At 46.3% G+C, this 18,405-nt stretch overlaps 2 protein-coding genes across 6 annotated transcripts in view; one reads left to right on the plus strand and one right to left on the minus strand.

The window, feature by feature from the left end:
• LOC139759597 (techylectin-5A-like) lies at positions 1-9,006 on the plus strand. Of its 2 annotated transcripts, none has more exons than XM_071681901.1 (5): positions 1-130; positions 1,732-2,841; positions 3,896-4,062; positions 5,874-6,056; positions 6,557-9,006. In XM_071681901.1, the coding sequence occupies exons 2-5, from the start codon at positions 2,227-2,229 to the stop codon at positions 6,705-6,707; spliced, it is 1,116 nt and encodes a 371-aa protein (XP_071538002.1). In that variant the 5' UTR covers positions 1-130; positions 1,732-2,226; the 3' UTR covers positions 6,708-9,006. The 2 variants fall into 2 exon arrangements, with proteins under 2 accessions (XP_071538002.1, XP_071538004.1); XM_071681903.1 differs by having other exon boundaries at positions 12-107.
• A 4,228-nt stretch (positions 9,007-13,234) lies between these two features.
• LOC139759598 (uncharacterized) overlaps positions 13,235-18,405 on the minus strand; it is a 52,042-nt gene continuing 46,871 nt past the window's right edge. For 2 of the 4 annotated variants that reach the window (XR_011715115.1, XR_011715116.1), the window contains 2 exons: positions 14,486-17,996; positions 13,235-14,398 (listed from right to left, as the gene is read on the minus strand). Coding sequence is in view for 2 of the 4 variants with exons in the window: in XM_071681904.1 (XP_071538005.1) it covers positions 15,193-17,996 (2,804 nt within the window). In the remaining 2 variants the exon portion in view is untranslated. Of the gene's footprint in view, positions 17,997-18,405 lie in introns of all 4 variants that reach the window. The other 2 variants (XM_071681904.1, XM_071681905.1) reach the window with 1 other exon arrangement.

Below are 18,405 nucleotides of genomic sequence, written 5' to 3' on the forward strand. Positions count from 1 at the left end.
CGGACGGCCTCCCTCACTCAAGTAGTGTTGTGGCAGGGAGGCCACGGGAGGTGAGGGCACGACGGGAGCTCCAGTAGTGTTGTGGCAGGGAGGCCACGGGAGTAGAGGTGTGGCAGGGAGGCCGACGGAGGTGAGGCCGCGAGAAATATAATCTTGATGAAGGGTTGTAGTTATTCATTGTGTTGACTCTGACTTACAACCTGCGACTGTGAGAGAAAATAATGTTACTGTTATAGTGTGAAAGACGTCTCACCATGCGAGGACATGGTAGACCCTCCTACCTATGTGTAGTCTCGTCCAGTGTGATGTGTGTCGTATGAAGGATAAGACGCGGTGAGGAAAACTCCTTGCCTTCCACACACCACCTTCTATGGGAAAGCAGGGACTCGGGGAGGGGGAGGAGCGAGAGCGAACCATGACTAACAGACGTCCAGGCGCAACAGACGACCATTACCTGGTACAACGGACGTTTGTAACGTGACTCTTTGACAAACAGTAAGTCTTAAATGATAGTCATTTGTACCCAGTAAGTACAATCCAGCCCTCGAGAAGCGTGTGCCATCCCAGGCTGTTCGTCAGCACGAGTGTAGAACTCATTACCAGGGGGACACATGTGTTCGTCACGCTTCAGGGTCCGTCAAGAGCGTCCGCTCTGCCCCCAGAGACTGGCACAGGCGGACGCAGCTGTAGCTTTGTTCTGAGTTCCTCATTTTTTTTTCCGAAACAAAGAGTTATTACCTTTATAGTCTTACGAGAAGTTAAGACTTGCACACCTTTTCTATGGGTGTGTAGTGTATATTAAGCACTGTGATGAAATCTTGGTGGTAGTTTACCACTGTTTACTGTTATTCGTACAAAGGACACAGTACTAACTCATGAAGCTATCGTGATCTACGTATGTATGCTGATAGTGACCTCGTCCACGTGTGACACTCTTTTCAGCAGCTTCGAAAATCTGGACTTGAATTAGTTTTTGCATTTAAGTCACTTTCCTTAAGGTTAAGCATAAGATAACTCATTGAAAAAAATGAATAATTAAAAGTGAATAGATATGTTGAAAATTAGAACCAAATCTTTCGTTCTGTTTCTAGAAAGTTGAGTTATTTCGAAAATTATTTATTTACGTTTTAGTGTGCACACAATGCTTCCCTCCCCTCTTCCCTCTTCCCTCCCTCCCAGCACTGTACTCCACCAAATGCTTCCCCTATACCCCTTCCCCTATACCCCTTCCCCTATACCCCTTCCCCTCAACTGTACTCCTCTCTCTCTCTCTCTCTCTCTCTCTCTCTCTCTCTCTCTCTCTCTCTCTCTCTCTCTCTCTCTATCTATCTATCTATCTATCTATCTATCTATCTATCTATCTATCTATCAATCTATATCTGGCTATCTCTATCTATTTATCTATCTATCTATCTATCTATCTATCTCACGTCACCGGTACTACCTGCCTGGATACCGCGAGATCAATGACGTCGGCGCAGTGAGCCACACCTTCAGTTGCTGTCATATGTCACTCTTTTGACCCAGGCAGCTCTCTTTCATTCCTGCCTCGCCCACATTTGGGTTGTAGACAATCATTCCACCACTAGAATTGCGCAACTCGTTCTTGTAACCCTATAAAACCCTGCGGTGCGCGGTGATCGCTACGCGCTGGCCTTACTACTTTTGCCCACATCTCGTCCTAAGTTGCTGGTCAATATTCTTTGAACATCAAGAAACCATCATTTTCAGATTTGTTGGTTTAAGGGAGTTAGCAGAGACCTTGTGCCGCGTGCGGTGCGACCAAGGGAGTTAGCAGAGACCTTGTGCCGCGTGCGGTGCGACCAAGGGATTTAGCAGAGACCTTGTGCCGCGTGCGGTGCGACGCATGACGTCATGCCATATGACTTGGTGTTAGGAGGACGCTGCTCCATGTTCTGCATTCCTTGATTAGAAAAGAGAATGTGTGACTGATGTTGCTTAACTCTCAAGTGACAAGAGGTGTTCACAACAGTGGGGAGTCAGTGTGAAGGTGTCAGAACCCTGGAGAGTCAGTGGAGAAGTGTTAGAACAGTGGGGAGTCAGTGGAGAGGTGTTAGAGTATTGGAGAATCAGTGGAGAGGTGTTAGAACAGTGGAGAGTCAGTGAAGAGGTGTTAGAGCATTGGAGAATCAGTGAGGAGGTGTCACAACAGAGTAGAGTCAGTGTCGAAGTGTCACAACAGTGGAGAGTTAGGGTCGTAGCGTCATGACAACTGCGGACGGTGATCGAGGCATTACGATGACTGGGCTGTGGGGCGGCCTGGCTGTGCTCAGCCTCCTAGTGATGGCTCACAGCTTCGAGGAGACCAAACTCGAGGACGTCGTTGGCGAGTACAACTTGAGAATGCTTCAGAACGTGTTGGTCAATACAACACAAACTCTTCTTCAAGTCATCGATCGTTTGGAGACCACCGCAGCCAAAGAGGAAACTCTCTCGGAGCTGAAGGAATCTATGAAGGACGTGAGCGACTCCCTGGAGGCCGCGAACGAGCTCGCCAGGTCCGTCCGTGAAAGCGTCAACAATGGCGCAGATGCGACCAAGATCGAGCTCCGGATGTTTCAGGATCAAATCCTCGCCAAACTCTCTGATGTGAAGCTCTTCGTAGAGCATAAGACCAAGCAGATGGAAGACCAGGTGGCTAAGATCAGCCAGATGTCTGTGAACCTTCTCGCTGGTGACTGCCAGGATCTCTACGACATGGGTTCCAACGCCTCCGGCGTGTACTACCTGCAGAAGTTCGGTCGGCAGGTCCTCTGCGAGATGGAGTCGGGAGAGGGTGGGTGGCTCGTCATCCAGCGACGAGCGAAGGTCATGGAACAGGTACGGTTCTTTATGGTCATGGTCTTTGTACGTAAAGCACGTAAGGTCTCGTGTGGAAATGTCTGTCTGTGTTTAGGTGGTGGACGGGTAAGAGCAATCTGTACCTGACAATCCATATGTAGAGGAGCAGCTGTTTGTATGTGAGTTTTCCTTTCGCCTGCGAGAGTTCGCATGTAAAGTCCTGATGATCTTACGTTACAGTTCGCATGTAAAGTCCTGATGATCTTACGTTACAGTTCGCATGTAAGGTACTGATGATCTTACGTTACAGTTCGCATGTAAGGTACTGGAGATCTGTAATCATTCAGGACAATGATAATGGTTGCCATCACAAGTCAATCATACCCATAATTAGACAATGCATCTGTGGGAAGGTAAGCTTCCTGTACTCCGTCATTCATTTCAATAAAATCACAATGAAAGAAACAAATGTAATGTGTATCGAATGTACTTAATGTATGAACACAAGTAGTGATTTGTCATTAGTTGAGCTGACTTAGAGGCTATTTGTTCCTTTACTTTTTTCATACCTGATTGCCTTTCCCGCCTAAGCATCATATGATAGCATCAGACGCAAACGAACAATGTCCTTATTTACACATTTCCCGTCTGTGGCTGATACTAATGATGTTCCAAAACAAGAGCCTACCATCCATAGCCAAGTCCCACAGGTTACTCCACGGTTTAGCCCGTTGACAGATTGCTCCCCTATACCACATCAATCTAGATCATTCTTTCCCGTGTATACCTTTACCCTCCTTGATCTTCACACCCCAATACCCAAAAGGCCTCCTTCAGTCCGTCCTTCCGTTTCCCCCTCCTCCTGAACGATAGACGGTTAGTCAAATACTGATCATGTTCTAAAGTGAATTTGTTGGACATTTTGTATCCAGAGACGCTCCACAAAGCCCTGAACACCATCAAGAGACTTTATAAACCATCGTCTCGCAAATGAACGACATGACGCACCACATACTGCAAAGTAAGTCAGTTTCATCACCAAGCAAACTGATCGTCCATCCAAGAGATCTAATCAGCCCCAATGTGTTCCCAGGTGGACTTCAACCGAGACTGGCATGAGTACAAGGCAGGGTTTGGGGACCTCGAGTCAGAGTTCTGGGTCGGCAACGACTTCCTTCACGTCCTAACTAACCAGAAAACCTACGAACTCTACATCAAAATGGAGGACTTTGAGAAGGGCCCCTACTGGGCCTCCTACAGGTGAAGGCATGAGAGGTCTTAGGACAGTATCCCATAAGTGTAGACGGGGTTGTTGAAGAATTCTGTTTGTTAACCTTTTATTGTTAGAATTCTATGAAATGTTAAAAGATTCTGGTAGTTAACTTTGTAATGATAAGATTTCAGACTACACTCTTAAGCATTCTAAACCAGGTATATGTGCAGAGCCATGAGTCCCTGTTGACATAGTGAACCTCATCCTAAATTACTATTTTCTCTGAACCCTTCCAGAATTGCTCCATATTTGGTATACGTCCATTCTATATGTATTGATAGTATTAATCAATAATTACCACCGGCCATTGCAATTCAATTTTCCAATTCCATTTTCTGATATCTTTCCTGATTCTATTCTTTCGAAAATCACTGGCCAATCATCGTAACCTGGTTGACTGGTTATTCGACCTCTAGGCTTATTAACTAACAGGGTCGTAAGAACGTTAGTGTTAAGCTATAACTACAACCCAATTATGTTGAACAACTTCACGTGTTAAAGATAAATCGAAGACCGTGCTTCATTGGTTGGTTGGTTGGGGTCAGGGCCCATTAAGTGCCAGGTGATTGGAACCGTCAACTACAGGCTATATCTAACTGCCGGGAAGTGTTTAAATCCTTCTGGTGTCAAGGGTATCTGTAAGACCACATACACCCTCAATATACAAATGGTCTTGGGTTGAAAGAATATCACTCGCTAGTGGCAAATTGGGACAAACATGATTATATGATATGGAATTATCACTAATAAGTGTCACTAATAAGTTTTCTTTTAATGAATGGCTGTTGATACGAAACGTTTATTCGCTGTATCATTATAAAGGTAAACTTCCTCGAGGTAAAAGTATTATTCTCTCTTTAAATGTTTACCCTAAACCTGAATTGTTCGTTTTCTATCAAGAAAGGTTATTATTCTTAATATTGAATTTAGGAGGAACTTGTACATTTAAAGAAGTGATAAACAACAAAGGCGCCTCAATTCCTTTAACTATCTCACTACTAATCGCCGTTGACTCCCAGCATGATATTTTTTACAGATATCCAATATAATAGAGGCAAAACTATTCCTTCAGCAGTGTCTATTCGGGTGAAGAGCAAAACGGTGAGCGAGACAAAAACAGCAGGAACTGAGTTGGTCGAATGAATCTATTTTTGCAAAGTGCATAAGCAGTGTACATATCCAAATATTTCACAAAGGATAATACATTAGATATATATAGAACATACTTCTTATGTAGTCTTCGTTGAACTAGATACTAAATAGACTGATTCTATAATGATTTAACATTTATATCAGGAACAGACGAAAAAAGGCACCATTCGTTCACACTCACTCTCTAGCTGTCATGTGTAATGCATGGAAACCACGTGCCCCATCCTCAACCAGGCCTCACAGACCTTTCCACGCTTTTTACCCGGCCGTTTCGCATGCCCTTTTGCAATCCATTGATAGTGCGTCGACCCCCGTATACCTCACCGTTTCAGTACACTCTGTTCCGTGCACGCATTTCATCCTCCTGCATAGTCAGGCCTTGATCACTCAAAATCTTTTTCACTCCATCCTTCCATCTCTAACTTGTTATCCCCGTTCTCCTTGTTTCCTCTTTTTCTGATGCATATATCCTCTTTGTCAAGCTCTCTTCACTCAGTCTCTCCATATGTCCAAACCATTTTAGTACACCCCCCTTTCAACTCTCTCAACCACTTTCTATCACCACGCCGTATATCTGACTCCTTAGTATCATTTATCACCTCATATTGTACAAACAGACGATAACAAGAAACAAATCTTCACACAGCACCTTCCGTGTGGGAAGTGAGAGTTCTGGGTATGAACTAGACATTGGAAACTACTCGGGCAACGCCACGGACGCTTTCACGTACCACCATGGACAATCCTTCACCTCCCTTGACCGTGATAACGACCTTTACAACGACGGCAACTGCGCTAAGTACTTCTCGGGAGGCTGGTGGTATGACAGGTGAGTCTAGACTGCTGTGTCGCAGTGTGTGCCACATCCCATGATGCCATCTACAGAGGGTTCCGTCATGTACACTCATCACCATCATCATATTACCACTAGCTGACGCATGGTGACAGTCTCTTGTTGAGTTGTTGCTCTCACAGGCTACAGGTCTGCCTTGAGTGGGCCTCTGTCGTACTGACGTCCCAGTGTCAGTTTACGGAGACTAACGCTTGTTATAGGTCTGATTTGTAGATCAGCGTTGGTGGAAGACTTGATAAGGTGCCATTATACCCTTTGTATAGTCTATATAGAGTACATGTCATTGTTGATATCAGCTGCTGGATACTTAGAGTCCGTTTCAAAGGTTCGTGTAACAGGTAGGTATCCATCCATCCCGAACTAACCTTTAAATCCAGTCAATAAAACTCATACTTCCTGTATTATGCTCAGCAAAATAACCCCTCAAGCTCTGTGCACCATGCAGCTAGTAGCGTTGTTGCTTGTCTGTTCCCCAGGTGTTACGACGCCCACCTGAATGGAGTGTACCCTGTGACGCCCGACCGTCAGAACGCCTCCTTCATCACCTGGTGGGCCCACGAGGATGGCCAGAAGGTACCCCTCGTCCTCACCAGCGTCAGCATCAAGGTCAAGCCCAGGGTGCTCTAAGGTCTTCTTCACAGTTCATGGTTGAGCTTAGGGCGTCCCTGGCATTATGTCACTCTCAGGTTCAAGTCCAGAGCTCTCAGCAGGGCGTCCAGTTAGATCTACAAAGCCTCTGGAATTCTGGCAGCACCACCAGGCTTAAGTCCAGGGTGCTTCCAGCTCCCCTCAGCGTTCACTAAATCTTTCGTATACTTCAGAGATGTTTGCACCCTCAGGGTCAGGTCAAGGGTGCCCAACTTCTCTACTCTAATCCGTTGTTTTTTCCAGAAAATAAAAAAATCATACGTGTCTCTTAAAAGTTGTTGTTCCATGATGTCACCAGGTCACGTTCGTTTTCAGAATAGATGCTGTATTTTCTTAGCCTCATTGCAATCCAGTCTTTTTATTGCTAGGATCTCTTGCCAATCCTAGTATTTGTTTCAGCTTTCATTTGCGCTCAAAGTCAGTCTCAGCTGAATTACTGGAGTACTTGAGGTTAAACTCAAATCTCAAGTTGAACTCATATGAGGACCAAGGAGTCGAACCTAAGCAAACCTTGAACTTAACTCGCTTTCAAAAATGTCAATCGACATTCAGGTATCGAAATTTTTTTCCTCTTTAGTGTTTCTTGAATGAGACATATTGCCATATATCTAAGATGCATTGATTAAGAGATGAGGGATGTAAAGTATATCAAACTAATATTATTATCAACAGGTTTGCGAAAGCTGAAAAAGGAATTCACAAATGACGTCGAACTTTGTCTGAAAAGTTCATTTTATATAAGAAGATTTTGTTTATTCATTGATCATTGTTTTACTCATTAATCATTGAAACAGTTCAAATAATTCTGAGTTTGTTTCTTTAGCTTAGATTTTTTTTCTTTAGTTCTGATTAGTATCATATACGGGATCTGTGTTTACATGTGTTCAAATATTTCATCAGAGACACAAAATCTTGGTCTGTATCAGGGAGATATCCAAACTCTTGGACTCGACCTTAACTCAGACGTTTATTCGTAGACTCGATTTATCTTGACAGTCGAGGAAGAACACAAACTTGGCCGCCTCTACTCACTCTCTCAGAACCTGGGAGTCACCTAGAGAAAGATTCACTTGCGGTTCGTTGATCAGTCCTAGTGAACCACTGATGCCCCGCGCCTCACCACACAAACCCACGATCACCATCTCCACTGTGTGTCCTCCCTGCTCCCCGTCGCATTCAAAATGTCAAGTTAGTTCCTCATCTTCTCCCAAATCCTCATCATCCTCAGATTTCCTCCGTCTTTTAAGCGTAGCTTCGAGTTAACTTTGACCCTTGCGTCGTCCCATCGCTGCTCTTGTGGTGAACAATTGAGTGATGTCAAGTTTGGTGTGGATCCTGTCAAGTTCAAGCACGTTCCCTTCTTCCTCTCAAGTGACGCGCCTCTTCCCCCACTCCCGCAGTCCACCACTCCACAACCATATCACAGCAGTTCCTCCCTAGTTATATGCTTCGCTCTCCGGCGACACCAGGATATACTTCACCGCAATTGTTACCCAACTTAATTCTCTCTACTCTTATCCTTTATTCTTGGCTCATGATGTAATAAGAAACACGAAGCGAAAGTCTAGTAATACAGTGAGAAATGATCAAGCTTTGCATTTCGTGATCCGTAACTGCCAAAACACCAAACAGCCAAAATTCTGCTTCATCTTCACGAGTTTAAAATACGACAGAGAGAAAAAAAAATCTGTCATCAACAATGAGCGAGGGTTGGGAAGCAGCTGAGCTGTGGTATCAGTTGACAGTCTGTGTATACAAAGCTCAAGGCCATATTGTGCAAGGGATGAATCATACAGTGAACCAAGCGTGATTCATAGTGACCATCCTGACGGTGTGCCTGTGATGATCTGCACTGTGAATCAGTGATGATTCACAGTGTGAGCTAGTGATGATTCCCCCTACTGGGTCTATAATGGCTCATACAGTGGGCCAGCGATGAAACATGCAGTATGATACTCATGATTCATACAGTATGATGGTCAAGATTCATACAGTATCATAGTGGTGCTTCATATCCTACATGCCAACAATGATGTATTCAGTGAGCATGTGATGATTCATACTGTGCGTCACTGATGACATGAACGCAGCCATGAATCACGCAGGCTGAAAAAAACCCTCCTGGATAATTGATAAGCAAAAATTCTCATTTCCTGATTCATATGTGAAACGTGTGTGTCATACTCTTTGGACCATGAGCCTCATTGTGTCTGTATCTTACGTAGCTGTAATGAAAATATTCATCAATAAAATGTATTTTGTTCCTTCTGTGACAGTTTATCGTGTGTTTACCTTTATTTTCCTTTGATCCTTCTGCTCGTGTGAGTTACTGTGAGACATGTTTCTGGTGGAACCGGTTCTCCGGGAGGATCTGCTCTGAACAAAAGCTGAGCTGGAGCAAGGTCTTCAGTCTGTATCTTACCCCGAACAGTATGACATTAACAGATGTATACAGACGCACTTAACAGAAACCGAATGTGAAGGAAATAAGAGAAATCCTGTTGGCATATGACTTAGCTATGTGGATATCACGTTCTCCCTGGAACTAACCCAGATAAGTGAGATGAGGCTACAGCAGTAGTGGGGGAGAGACCTCTCTCCCCACTCTCCACTCCCTCGAGGACAATTGAAGAAAAATCATACATAGCTGCAGTGAAGGAAGTGTGGGATTTCATACGAAAGAAGGGAATAGAATACACTACGCCACTCTACATCTCTTTAAGCTACACTGTGCACAGCTACACTGCACTCTAGTAATTAGTCTGTCAAACAGATCATCTTTCGAATCGAAAGTGGTGGGGAAACCTGTTAGTATATATACGTATAACTTTATGTCTTTCTTTTCATTTAGATAATACGTAAACTTTGACAGAGTCTGTTCTACCCGGATGAGCTGCTTGGGGTGGATCATGACTAACAACTCGGGTATTACTAAGCCGTAAGCTATGGATGTGGTGTAGTCGTCCCGCTGTTCTCTGCAGTCAGGCTGGCCACAACTCCTGTTGCACGAGCATTAGTAGCCAGGAAGAATGGTTGCTGGAAATCAGAAAATACTGAGATAGGTACAGTACGGGCGCTTGCTTTAGTGTGTCTCTGGCTTAGTGCTGTGCTTCTGGTGAGTCCCTGTGAAACGCTGGTGTCGGCTGTGGTTCCTGTTGTGGTAGACAAGAGACCCGAACCACTCTGACCTCCGTAGTGTGAGCAGCGCATCGCCCACCGTCTTACCCCATCAGGCTCCACCGTTCGTTGTCGTCCATGTGCTCCACCAAGCCCCCCCCCCCCCACACACAGGTAGTTAGTACATGTAAATGGACCCGCAATCACCCCCCCCCCCCCACACACACACACACCTCGAGCTCCTGGCTATAACTAGCCCCCACCACTACCCTAGGGTCATTACATCTTTATCCCTTGCCTTATTGACGTTATGTGTGTGTATGTGTGTGTGTGTGTGTGGAAGGTGCTAGTTTCCCAGTCAGCTGGCGACAGGGGCATCATGTCACAATTCTTCACAAATCATGTTAATGTGGAGGTTGGGTAGTTACACTTCCTGAATACCTCTTCCTCCATGATCCATGGTCAGTCAGTCTCCCCAGAACACTGGCGCTTTATGGATGTAGCCAGTGTCTCTGTGTTCGTATAATTGGTTCATAATCCGTTTTTAGAGACAGTGGTGCCTCAGTGCTATGCTGCGAAAACTGTTTACATACCAGTGACTATAAGAACAAGGTCTGGTAAGCCTAAAGCTAATTCTGTGGTGTACAGACACTTAGAAAGTGTAAACATTCATTTGTTGACGCCGTAAAGATCACATTACGTTCGTCGCAAGAAGCTACAAATGGAGGCCAAAGATGATAGTGCAGTTCATGTGGATAAACACGTCATACACAGGCTGTCACATGACTGTATGAGGTAAGCAGTTTTATGTTACCATTGTTGACATGTTTGACTCTAACAGTGAATCACTGAACGAAACATCGAAACTCACGATACCAAAAGGGTCGGAGTTGTTTCCACATTTTCTGTCGTTGTATATTTATTCATGATTCGATTCTGACGAAAATTTGAAGATGTGATGACTGAATACTTTATGTTTTCTATAGATTATGTAGCTGTACATTTTTGATATATGAGTGTTAGAAAAAGAAAATCATTTGGTCACGTTCCCATAGAAATATGCATTATTTATGTATTCATTCAGAAGAATCTCTAGATGAGCTTTTCGTTATTATTTTCGTAAGAAAATAATTCATCTTTATAGAAAAAAAAAAAGCATATATATCATCAAAGAAAATGTAGAGCAAGTCTGGGGCTAGCGTGAAGCCCCGAAACCATGAGCGGGTGGAACTCGCCAGACTGACCCAGAACCCGCGAGAGTTAATATTCCTCAGCCGGACTGCAGCCTGCAGGAGACGCTGGCCATTTCAATTTGAGCAGCAGAGCCACTGGCACAGGCTGAGAGAGAGAGAGAGAGAGAGAGAGAGAGAGAGTGTAGTCCCTCTCTTCATATTCGATGGTGCCCATCTTCACCTGGTTCGTGTCGGCAAAGTAAATGGTTCGAACCAGTCAGTCGCCCGCCCGTTTAGATTCCTCACAATTGAAGAACGAACCGTCTCGAGACATGTTCGGATCCGTCTCGAGACATGTTCGGATCCGTCTCGAGACATGTTCGGATCCGTCTCGAGACATGTTGGGATCTTCCTTGGTACTGTCGTCTGGCTGGTGAGTGCGGTTATGTTACTTAGCTCTGCCTCTTGGGTCAAATGCAACCGTGGATACTGTGACGACTGGGTGGTATTTACCGCCACGTTGGCCCAATACCCACAAATCTTTTATTTCCACAACTTAGATTTATTATCATTTATCTTTATTATCATTACATCAAAATTACGTATACTTTTTTTTTAATAGGTATTTAGGAATGATGACATCAGTCATACATTAAATAGGGTTGTAGGCCTAATGACCTTCCTCATAGGTCGATGGCCGTAAAACCCAACAAACAATAACAGCGCTGCATTGTGTGGTGGCAACGCGAGTCTAACGTCGAACGACTGACGCTGCTTCATTGCTGTTAATTTCCTTCGCCCTTGTAGTTGAGGTTTACGTCTATAATGTACGACTGGAAAGGCGAAACTGATGGATCTATTTGATACGCAAGGAAATTGCTTCTACGTCGTCAAGAATTCATTTCTACATGTTTATGCTGCTGGACCGACTGTATCTTGTCATGTCTTTCTCTCATCTGTCTCGTGTCGTTCAAAAATGCCCTGGGTTTATTTTCACTAGTTAAAGAAAGTCAGTATTTTGGTATCTGTTATGTCTCATGGCTTCTTAAAATTCCTCACGTATTTTTCATTTGCATTTCGGTGTTTCATGCTCGGGGTACCAGAGGCGGCCCGGTCCATCATGCTTCACTTTCCCCCCTCCCTCAACCAACCTTCTCCTGCCCACCTTCACCTCGCCACCAACCTGGTCTCATGGTGATGTCACCTCTGCCAGTGGCTGTATCATCATTATCATCATCAAGCCATGGTGTATCGTCATTCATCATTAGTCTTAATTCGTGAATCTTTAATATTTCCAACTCGGGTCAAACTAACACAAACACCACACTCAGTGTGGTCTACCTCGCGCCCTGGGCTCAGATGACGACTCTGTTTACCCACGTTGGGTTTCGAACCATCGAGTCGATATTCTCAGGTTCACATGCCACGCAGAGCAAGGAATGACATCATAATAACTTATGTTTATCGAAGCCGAAGTTAACATCAGTTACAGTGAGACGGTGGGGATCGGAGCCGAAGTTAACACTACTTACAGTGAGACGGTGGTGATCGCAGTAGCGACCTCCAAGTGATAAGCAAACCTCCGGAGACTGAAGGCTTGGAAGAAACTTGAAATGAGAGCTTCGAAGCAATGAGTCGATACTGCTTGAGTCCACACCTCACGGAAAGAGAGGATTGACAACGCTGACTGTCCCGGATGGTAGCGGCCGTTCATGTTACTGGGGAATGACCAGCACTCCTGCCAGAACCTTATGCTTGATGTGCAGGTGTGTGGTATCATACCATCATGGCATCATACCATCATGGTATCATACCATCATGGTATCATACCATCATGGTATCATACCATCATGGTATCATACCATCATGGCATCATACCATCATGGTATCATACCATCATGGTATCATACCATCATGGTATCATACCATCATGGCATCATACCATCATGGTATCATACCATCATGGCATCATACCATCATGGTATCATACCATCATGGCATCATACCATCATGGTATCATACCATCATGGCATCATACCATCATGGTATCATACCATCATGGCATCATACCATCATGGTATCATACCATCATGGCATCATACCATCATGGTATCATACCATGAAAATTAGATTAATGATGAAAATGAGATTAATACTATAAATGGCGCCTGTAGTATCTGTTCACCCGTGAGGGACAGGAGAGAGAGAGGAACGCGCTTCACATACAGAAGTTTATTGGTTAGCTTAACATGTCAGGAAACATAGAGTGGGTTGAGAGGATAATCTAATGGTATGTACAACTATTTACAAGTGGGATGTGGACTGTAATCCTATACACACCTCACCACAGGCCAGTTAGATGAACTATACAACCTCATTTCTCTTGGTCTTCATAGATGTAGAGACGACCCAGTCACAGTACCGGATAATTGTCAATAGAGAACTCACAACTGAAGCGCGCCAAGGCCTGGGAGGGAACTATGTCTTCTCAGCAAAATACAATGGGGTACTTTTTTCTCTCTCTCATTTTCACATCTGAGGACAAACTACTGGACAGTATTTCTGTAAATGTTCCGGTGAATCTATATGACGTTGCGTGGACCCAGATCTGTTCATAGGTTACAAGACTAAACCAGACGTACCACCACACATCACCTCGTTGCTTTGCTGAAGGTGCAGGAGGTGTGTTGAAGGTGCAGGAGGTGTGTTGAAGGTGCAGGAGGTGTGTTGAAGGTGCAGGAGGTGTGTTGAAGGTGCAGGAGGTGTGTTGAAGGTGCAGGAGGTGAGCACTCGGTGGGTGTTGATGTGAACATTTCTCCTGCGTGATGTACGAACACGCATTCGAGTAGATGGAACAATTCATGATAGTCACAGATTGCGTCTGTGCTTTTCGTATATTCCTGTCGAAGGAGATAATAACCACGTCGTTGCCGTCAGGGATTACAACCGTCATTATCGTCAGGGAGTACAACCACGTCATTACTGACAGGGATTACAACCACGTCATCGCCGTCAGGGATTACAACCACGCCATTATCATCAGGGATTACAACCACATCATTGCCGTCAGGGATTACAACCACGTCAGTAGCGTCAGGACTACAACCACGTCAGTAGCGTCAGGATTACAACAACGTCATTGCCGTCAGGGATTACAACCACGTCATTATCATCAGGGATTACAACCACATCATTGCCGTCAGGGATTACAACCACGTCAGTAGCGTCAGGGATTACAGCCGCGTCAGTAGCGCCAAGCCCTTCTAACCCGGGTGTATCTCCTCCTGTAGTCATGAGTTTTGATCTTATTTTCGTGTGTCGTGTCCTGGAAGAGGAAGAGGCAGTGTCTTTGTCTTGCTGTCTTATCCATCTCTCTGGAACCTCCTTACCAAGTGACTTCGTGTGTCGTGTCCTGGAAGAGGAAGAGGCAGTGTCTTTGTCTTGCTGTCTTATCCATCTCTCTGGAACCTCCTTAACAAGTGACACAGATCTGACACAGATCGGTGCTGATAACACTCATTGTAGCACTAGTCTTGGGACATGACCCTTATAACCTACACTGTCCATGAGATACTGACGCTCATATCTCTTGTTTTGTCTTCAGTGTGAAAATGATAAAGATGCTGAACGTCTGTTACTTATGCAATCATCAACTTCTTTTTACTTATACAATATCGGACTGGAAGAGTGAAGACAAAATTCCCAGGGAAAGTAAATCATACCAGTTTCCACAGCAACGTATTATTTCAGGAGAATTTTTCTGCACGTTCCGTTGGGAAGTTCGATGGCTACAGGCGGGTGATGCCACGGCATATATCCTCAACTTAGCCATGATTCCCTGCCGTTGTATCAGTGTTATGTGTGCAGAATCTTCTCAAGGTTGAGCCTTCTACCATCTTGTTGTTTGAGGATACTTTACGTCAAGGCTGTGACATCACAGCACTGCATGGATTGCTGTGTCGTGAACTCTCACCACTGGAAGCTGTGGCTGTGGATGGCAGTAGGGTGTCCTCAGGAGAGGCGCTGGTGTTAGTAGAGGTCAGTACTAGCAGAGTGACCAGCACTCGGCGGACGGAAAGAAGCCAGGACTGATCACCTCACAGCTCGAACTGGGACGTCTTGGCCTGATTTTAGGGCTGTTGGCAGGCAAGGTGTAGAGCTCCCTGCCCAGGGAATTAACCTACAGGGAAGGGAGACGGAGGGAAAAGGAAGGGAAAGGCAGGGAGAGTAGGGGAGACTGTGAGAGTAGTGCTGGAGTAAGTGGTTAAGGTCGTTTGAATGACTTCAACGCTGCTGATGGTGGTCAGGATGGGTCGAGCGTTGAAAATGACCCGGAAGACGCTGGTAGAAGTGGTAGTGATGTCCGTGACGACGGTGACGGGCGTGGAGGAGACAGTAGTCTGGGGCTGCTGCGGCACGGAGGGGAATCCGCCAAAGCCGTATGGGTTTATCAGGCGAAGGTATGCCAGTTGCTGCAGCTGCTCCGGTGTCAGTCCTGGCGTTGCCACAGCGGGGTCTGCTTGTGGCGTTATTTGTCCCGAGGCCAGCTGAGGGATAGCAGGACTCTTCTGTTGTTGCTGTTGTTGCAGCTGCTGACGCTGCTGAAGGGCCGCTGCTAGCTGAGGATGTAACTGTTTCTCAAAGACCTCAGGGTTGAACTGACCACCAGCCAGTTCGGCAAGGTTGGGGTCCTGGATGGGGAAGCCAGGCGGCGGACGAACACGAGTGCCGCTCGTCGTGTCCACAACTTCGCCATTCTCATCGTACTCGACCTCCCCCGGGAGGAGTGACTCGTCGTTCTCAGTGCCCTCTGCCAACAGTTGGCCATTGAACTCGTTTAGCGAGTTCTCCGGGATAAAGGAAAACGCCTCGAAAGGCGGCATCGTTTTGTGGGCAGTGACGACCCTGGTGATGTGGTAAGTCTGGGTGAGTGTGTGATAACTGGTCTCCCCAGAATGCAACACGGGCAACACTGACGTCTTCTTCATAATTTCTGTTGTGCTGAATGTCTCTGTTACCGTCTCTAGCACCGCAGAGATGTCGTTCGCGCCGAGGTCGACTGGCGGCAGTGTGGACACATCGCGCGGACCATCATCCAAAATGTTTTCAAACAGCTGTGTTTGGTAGAGCTGGTCCTCAGGAGGACTCGGGTCGGATGTCCCTTCAATGCTATGAGTGACGGTTTTGGTGAAGGTAACATAACGTGTATTCTTGGTGGTGCCAACGCGAAAAGTGTGGAGGGAGCGAATGGTCGCCACCTCGAGTAAAACTTCTGTGGCACCGTCTGCAGGAGTGCTGGTCACTACTTGGAGAGTTTCCTCCTGGACTTGTTCATTTATGGGTTCTGCGGGAGTTGGTCGAGAGACACGTTCTGTTGTGCTTTCCAGCACATACTGATCTTCGTCGTATCTATCAATAGGATTCAAAGGACGTCTATTGATATTTGATTTAGGTCTGGGCGAGCTTCCGAGGCGCCAGCGATTCGTGGGTCGTCCCTGGCGTCTAGGACCAGATGGAGTGGCCCGCGGTATGGGAGATCGCCCTCCGCTGTGACGCCTTGTTGCGGACGGCTTGAACCGCGGTCGGTATGTTGTCGGTTCCAATGTCTGCGCATAAAAGGTACTGACGGCCGGAGTTTTCTTCACAGAGGTTGCTCCTTGAAATCTGAAGGACGGACGCAGGTTAGATCCAGCCCTCTGCAAGTCGTGTTCCTCTTCTTCATCAACATATGGGTCCTGTGCTAGACGAGCGCGAGTCCTAGAACTGGAGTCATGGTTTGCACCTCGACGCTTGGATAAAGCAGACCTCAGTCGTGACTGTATGAGGGACTCTTCATCCTCATCGTTCCTGCGGCTGTCACGACCACTGGTGGGTGGTGCTGAGAACAGGGACTCTAAAGGCAGGGAGGAGGTTGTTTCAGGATTGATGAACTGTGTGGCTGAGCCTTTGATGACAGACTTAACAGTCTCGTAATCAGGGAACAGAGAAGGGCTAGCAAGGTGGATCTCTTCCCTTGGCGTCGTGTGGAAGATGTGAGAGGTGCTCATAAGTACTTGCGCGTACTGTCCGCCGATGTAGGTGCCGATGACACTAGTCTCGTGCACTGTGGTGAGGCCGTCCGACACGATTGTGCCTCCCAGCTTGGTAACGAGACCTGTGGGAAAGCTGACGTCGTCGCTCACCAAGGTTGAGCTGTACAGATCCTCAAATGCTGTCGGCTCAACCTCATATACGTCAAAAGACTCTTGAACGTCTAAGGTTGGAGCTGAAGCTAGGAAGTCATAGTGTTCACTGACCTGCCCCAGTTCATTGTTAACGGCAGTGCTGAATGGGCCAAGGACACTCAATGAAGCGAAGCCTTGTACAGCACTCACGATAACTTCTGAAGGAGTGGTGACTGGCACCGAAGACGAAAACGGCTCTTTTGTAGTTGTTATTCGTTTTGTCAAAGTACCCGTCCCCTCGATAGTGATGGGCACTATAGTGGAGCCACTAAAGGGCCTTCTCGGGGCTGACACCTTCTTGCGACTGGTGAAGAAGTTAAGGTCCAGTCGTCGACGGGAGCCGGTAGACCCAGACCCGGACCTGAGTTTCTGGGTGCGGCGGAAATTAGTGGGAGTCCTGGCTGGCTTGGGAGGCTCGGTCACCACCTGTTCCTCCTCCTCCTCCTCCCTCATTGCTGGTAATTCTTCCACCAGGTCATCTCCTACGTGCTCGTCTTGCACCTCCTCATACACCTCCACCTTAGGCGTAGCAGAGAAGAGCTCCTCGATGGCCAACGCTGAGTGAGGCTCGAAGAAGGACGACTCGAGTGTGGAGGAGGTGTGGATACGGAGACTTGGAGGTTGAGTGGAGGGCGCAATTGTGGCCGTCACCTTCGGCACTGTGGGAGTGGGCGTGAACCGGGAGGACTGGCGAACGTTGAGAGATGTGCGCGTCGTTGCTGGCAGCGGCGAGCGGGTCTTGCTTAGCTTGGGCTCTGCAGTAAAAAGAATATAGTTTAATGAAGGATCAAGACAGAAGTGAAGGATTCCACCAGCCACCATAGACGTGCCAACCTCACACGTCTGACCCACACTGCTAAAAGAAAAATACACGATGATTTCAAGATTAAAGAATGGCAGTAAGTACCATCATAAGATTGTTTGATTATTGGTCCTCTCATACATTGTGTACTGGTCCTCCCATACACTACGTAATGGTGTCCTCCCATGACTCATGTATCTGGCTGGGGACTCGGTCACTGTGTTAGTGATCTACATGAAACAGTCAACATGTGGATCAATACCTCAAGGCAGATCAATACTCTGAGACTCTCACGCAAGATTACTCTGTCTGAAACGGACAGGAAAAGAGATGGCTGGTACTGGCTAAGACCCGTACAGCCG

This window comes from Panulirus ornatus, chromosome 33, assembly GCF_036320965.1.
Source record: "Panulirus ornatus isolate Po-2019 chromosome 33, ASM3632096v1, whole genome shotgun sequence".
NCBI lineage: Eukaryota > Metazoa > Arthropoda > Malacostraca > Decapoda > Palinuridae > Panulirus > Panulirus ornatus.